This window comes from Buceros rhinoceros, unplaced genomic scaffold (genome assembly GCF_000710305.1).
Source record: "Buceros rhinoceros silvestris isolate BGI_N320 unplaced genomic scaffold, ASM71030v1 scaffold19279, whole genome shotgun sequence".
In the NCBI taxonomy this organism is placed as follows: domain Eukaryota; kingdom Metazoa; phylum Chordata; class Aves; order Bucerotiformes; family Bucerotidae; genus Buceros; species Buceros rhinoceros.
Genome location: NW_010431314.1, coordinates 32,358 through 37,369, shown reverse-complemented (window position 1 = coordinate 37,369; position 5,012 = coordinate 32,358). Strand labels below are relative to the sequence as shown.

General features: G+C 41.3%; 1 protein-coding gene across 1 annotated transcript in view; it reads left to right on the top strand.

Annotated features, from left to right (window-relative positions):
- LOC104499840 (disks large homolog 2-like) overlaps window positions 1-5,012 on the top strand; it is a gene marked incomplete at its 5' end in the record, with an annotated part of 24,147 nt that overhangs the window by 3,693 nt on the left and 15,442 nt on the right. Inside the window, one exon of the mRNA XM_010143399.1 lies at window positions 414-455. Coding sequence (XP_010141701.1) covers window positions 414-455 — 42 coding nt within the window. The remainder of the gene's footprint in view (window positions 1-413; window positions 456-5,012) is intronic.

The following is a 5,012-nucleotide window of genomic DNA, read 5'->3' as shown; positions in this document are numbered from 1 at the left end:
AGGAATCGTTCCAATGCGGTAATGATGTACATTACTAGTAACGCAGAATAATATGAGGAGACACCTAGGTTTCATGAAATTAGTCAGGATGTCCAGTGAGATGCAAGTGGACCATAATGCACTTTGAAATTAAGTTATCTAAGATGTCATTAAATATCTCATCAAGAAAAGACATGGGTTTGCCATGACACGTACCACTAGCTAATGTGTATAGTCTCTCTCTGAAATGGCACAAGAGACAAAGCTTTCATTTTACCTGTGTAAATTATTTGAGAGTTTCCAGGTGATGTCACTGCGTACTTTTTATTTCCTCTCTGCTCAACTACCTTTGCATGACTGTGGCAGTTCTTTTAAGTTTCTGCAGCTCTGTGGTGCTTGGTTATGTTCTTTAATTTGCTGTACTGTTCTTGCAGAACATGTTTCTTCTAATGCCAGCGATAGTGAAAGTAGCTACAGTAAGTTACTGCTTTCATTAGAGTCCTTTTACTTTGCATTGCTTGTTCTGTTTGTTTCTTTTATTTTGTTTCTCTCCTTGCTACTCTTTTGTTAATGTTGAAAAGATAGTTGGAGCAAATGGCTTGGAATTCAAATTTACAACCACATCTTGAGTACAAAGCTATAAAAGAAAACTGGCAACCTTTTTAAGACAAGGGAGGAACGTTGTTATTTGGGATGTATTCTGGGACATAAAACCAAACCCGGCTTTGGGTAACCTGTGAAACTCAGGATTATTTGGTTTAGTGACAAGAAGTTTATTTCAGCAGGGAGGGGGCAGTTTCTTGGTGAATTTTTAAGAGTAAAATTACCCCATAGTTGTAGTCAAATCCACAAAAGGCATTCTCTTTACAAGGTCACTATTTTGACTTGCATTTCTGCATGCCTCTATGAAGGGCTAAGAAACAGTCCAGAAAATTTTGTGGAGCCTTTAATTTTGGCAGTACACATTTCCTAATGCATATTGAAGTCTTCAAAAAAAGGTAAGATAGTCCTTCAACCCTTAGGCACTGTCACCGAATGTCACTGATTCCCTATAAGCGGAAGTCTCAACCCTGCAACCTGATTTGTTTGGAATTATAGACTCTGTGTGGTCATAGAGCCAAGAAGCAGATTGTTCTGAGTAATTAGTAATACCCAAAAACTTAACCCAAAAACTATTTCTCTGAAAGCATTGAAAAGAAAAAAAAAAGGTATTAAATAAATGACTGGAAATGTAATAAAGGGTAATTAAAATGATAGATTGATTACTAAATCACCCAATTGTTTAATTTTTTCAAGCCATTTGCTTGGCAAATCAAGTTTTCCACCAGTCACGCAGCACTTGTGCTAAGCACCCACATACATTCAGGTAATCATTGGTATCATACCTCATATTTACTAGTCTTGGTATAGTGCATAGCAGTTGAGCTCTGTTCATAAACACCGGTTTGCTTCAGTAGAACAGCTAATCTTATGCAATTCAGAAATCGTAAATTAATTTGTATTCTCTTCTATTGCAAATGTTTCCTTGGAAAGCAATTGCCAGAGTCACAAGAAAATAGTAGGCACCCTTGAACTGCCAAGATCCAATTCTGGACTGCTTTATTTTTAATGTCTCCTCTACTGAAGAAGAAAAGATGATATTATATTTGAAATATAAGATGCTCTTTTCCCCAGACTGAGGTTACAATCACAAATGAGCCAATAGGTTAAATTTTCAAAAGTTCACGAGGCAAATCTCCTCCAGGTGTTTGTTTCAGGGTGAGCTCAGGGTAAAAGCCCAGAGAAGAATCTAGGCTGGTGGCTGAGCATATCCCATGCCTGATGAACTGTCCCAAACACAAGACTTTACATGGATGCCCGGTTGCAGCCAAACATCTGGGGCAGATCCACAAAAATTAGTTCCAAAATTTCATCATAAGACAGGCCAAGTAGCCAGTTCCTCAGGGTGAGCAATAGAGCTTTAAACAAAATGTACATTTTGAGGTGCAAGAAAGGGGTTAGAAATAACTTGGGGAAGTTAGTTGGGACACAGATACTTGGAAGGAAAAGCAATGCTGGGGTAGCAACTGTCCTCCCTCCATCCGAGCAAGCTCCTGTCTCACCCCAGCAGCATCCAGCCTGCATCCTGTTGGCTGGAGCTCCCCACACATTATTGGTATGTCCATCAACTGCTGCCTGGTGGAGAAGATGGAGGCAGGGATTCCTCTCCACCCGTGGGAGAGCTATGCCATTTAGCAACAGAGGAAGCCAATCTTAGGGCCTGATTCCATTTGCTAAGAATTCATTGGTATATGCTGACACGACATTTGGAGGCGTGACCTTGGGCATCTGGTTACCAGATGGAAATCACTGTTTCAGATGGCCACGGTGGCATATCAGCTCTAACCTTACTGTATGTTCAATTACTACATGGCCACAGTATAGCAGCACATCTCCTGTGGAGACTAACACGCTCCTGAATCCAGCTGGCTACTCTCTGGATCTCCAGGATATCCTATGTCAACAGTACGTCCCATTGCACAGCTCATTGCAGCAAACCTGCCCTAGAAAAATCACAGCTCAGGAACAGAGAAGAATCAGACAGAAAAGGGAGAGATGCAGGTGGTCAGTCAACAGACTGTGAGGGCATGGAGACAGGGAGAAATGAGGCCTGTCATGAAAAAGTTGTCTTAATTCATTGCAGTTCTGACCTTGTGAAACTGTTGAGAGAGGACACTGCACAATAGAAACCTATCAATATCCTTCATGTGGGAAGAGTAATTATCAGACCTAGTCTGTGAACATTCCCTAAAGATGTATTCCTCACTGCCTTCTAATTTATTTATTACTAATGAAGTGAAAAAAATAGTAGGTACTCAGGGTAAAGCTCATTCCTGGTAGAGCAAGTTCTTATTTCTGCTGTTCTTGTTTGCATTGGGGTAGCTGGGAATGGGGCCCAACATCAGCCACTGCCATAGAACCAAGTTCTTTTTAACTTCAGTTGGAACGACCCATATTGCAAAGCTGTTCTTCAGTGTGATGTAGTGCCACTTTGAGGAGAATTTGTGGGCTCAAGACAAGACACTGCAAGTTATTTTACAAGGACACCATGTGTGTTGACTTGCAAACTCATCTAGCTAGACCTCAGTCTGTGCAGTCATGAAATGGGGCATACTAAGTGGAGACAAAAAAAAAGGAAAGCTGAAAAATTCATGGAGAGCAAATAGAAAACTTTTCTCTTCTGTTTCCCCAGCAAATGAGCAGGAAGAAAGGGATTGCCTAGCCCACTGCTTTATGAATTGTGAGAAACTGGGGAAGAAACTGGGGAAGAGTGGCTGGAAAGCCACCCAGCAGAAAAGAGCCTGGGGACATCGGTCAACAGCAGTTGAATATGATCCAGCAGTGTGCCCCGGTGGCCCAGAAGGCCAACGGCATCCTGGCTTGTATCAGCAATAGTGTGATCATGAAAAACTGGTGAAGAAACTGGGGAAGAGTGGCTGGAAAGCCACCCAGCAGAAAAGAGCCTGGGGACATCGGTCAACAGCAGTTGAATATGATCCAGCAGTGTGCCCAGGTGGCCAAGAAGGCCAACGGCATCCTGGCTTGTATCAGCAATAGTGTGATCAGCCGGAAGTGATTGTCCCCCTGTACTCAGCACTGGTGAGGCCACACCTTAAGAACTGTGTCCAGTTTTGTCCCACTTAGGGACATGGTTTAGTGGTGGACTTGACAGTGCTGGGTTAACAGTTGGACTCATTATCCAATGGCTGGACTTAAAAGTTTTTTCCAAACTAATGATTCTATGGCTCTATGAAATGAGCAATTTGCATCTTTGCCAGCACAAAGAAAAGCATGTAAGAAATGACTGTCAAGTGCCACATGTTCTCCTGCAGATGTTCGTATTTGTCCCTATAAAAACAAGCCAGTTGGAGTCCAGAGTGAGGTGTTCTGGTTTTTTCCTAGTGGGTCTCTGGCAATTGTTTTAACATGTTTCTCTAACTTTTGCTTCTCATGATGAATATTTAGTGAAAAGTAGCTAGTGTCGAAACCTGTACTACTTGATCATTCCTAGAACCATTCCAAACCAGGGGTATAACTACACAAAGTGATGCTGAAGGCTTCTGAGAGCTGTCCAGGCTGTGCCCTGGACAGTGATTAATAGAGGGGTTACAAACTGACTGGGCTTTTTCTACTATTCGTATTTATTAGAAAAAAACATATTGATTAAAAATTTGAGTATTTGGCTAAGTGCTGCTCATGTCTTGGGGGTTAAAAAAACTACTTCTCAACCGAAGTCAGATACTTTTTATATAAAATAGTAATATAATTGAAAATCCTCCTATGTGGTCTCAAGAGAAAATTCTTAGCCACAAGGCTGATAGTAAAACCTGATTTCTTCTGCCAACGCTCTCAACACTGGGTTTGTAGTGAGCAAAAGAGCTGGAGCCAACAGTGGGATTTTCTTTATCCCAACAGATAACCTTCAGCTCCAGTAACCTTCAGAGGGAACCACAAACACACTTGACAGCAGAGTCTGGCCCTTTATTTAAGAAATTATGTTTCAGGAACAAATGCTGGCCTAATCTAAAAGGGGCTGAGCTGCACAAGGCTGCTGCTGCTGCATCACACTGCCCATGCTGACAGGAAGGCTGTGACTCTCTTAGCTGGTTTGCACCTTTCTCAGCAGTAGAACCAAGTTTGCAGAGTTGTATATAAAATTCTGGTCTGGCAGAAAGTTGTTCTTTTTGTCACAAGGATACATACAGCCAGCTTTGACTTAACCCCGAACCAGCTAATCAAAGCAGAATTGATATATCTTTTTAGCTCCATAACTTAAAATGTTCTGATTTCATTTTCAAACCAAGCTTGTAAGAACATATTTTTCACCATGGACTCATCAGGGGTTTCTTTGTGAGACACAGTTTTCATAAATGGCCGTGAATGTATGAATATTGGATATGAAAATGAAAACTATTGAATATGAATATATATTGAATATGGATATGAAAATGGCCGTGAATATGCAGTCTCTCCACTGCATGTGTGTTGTAACG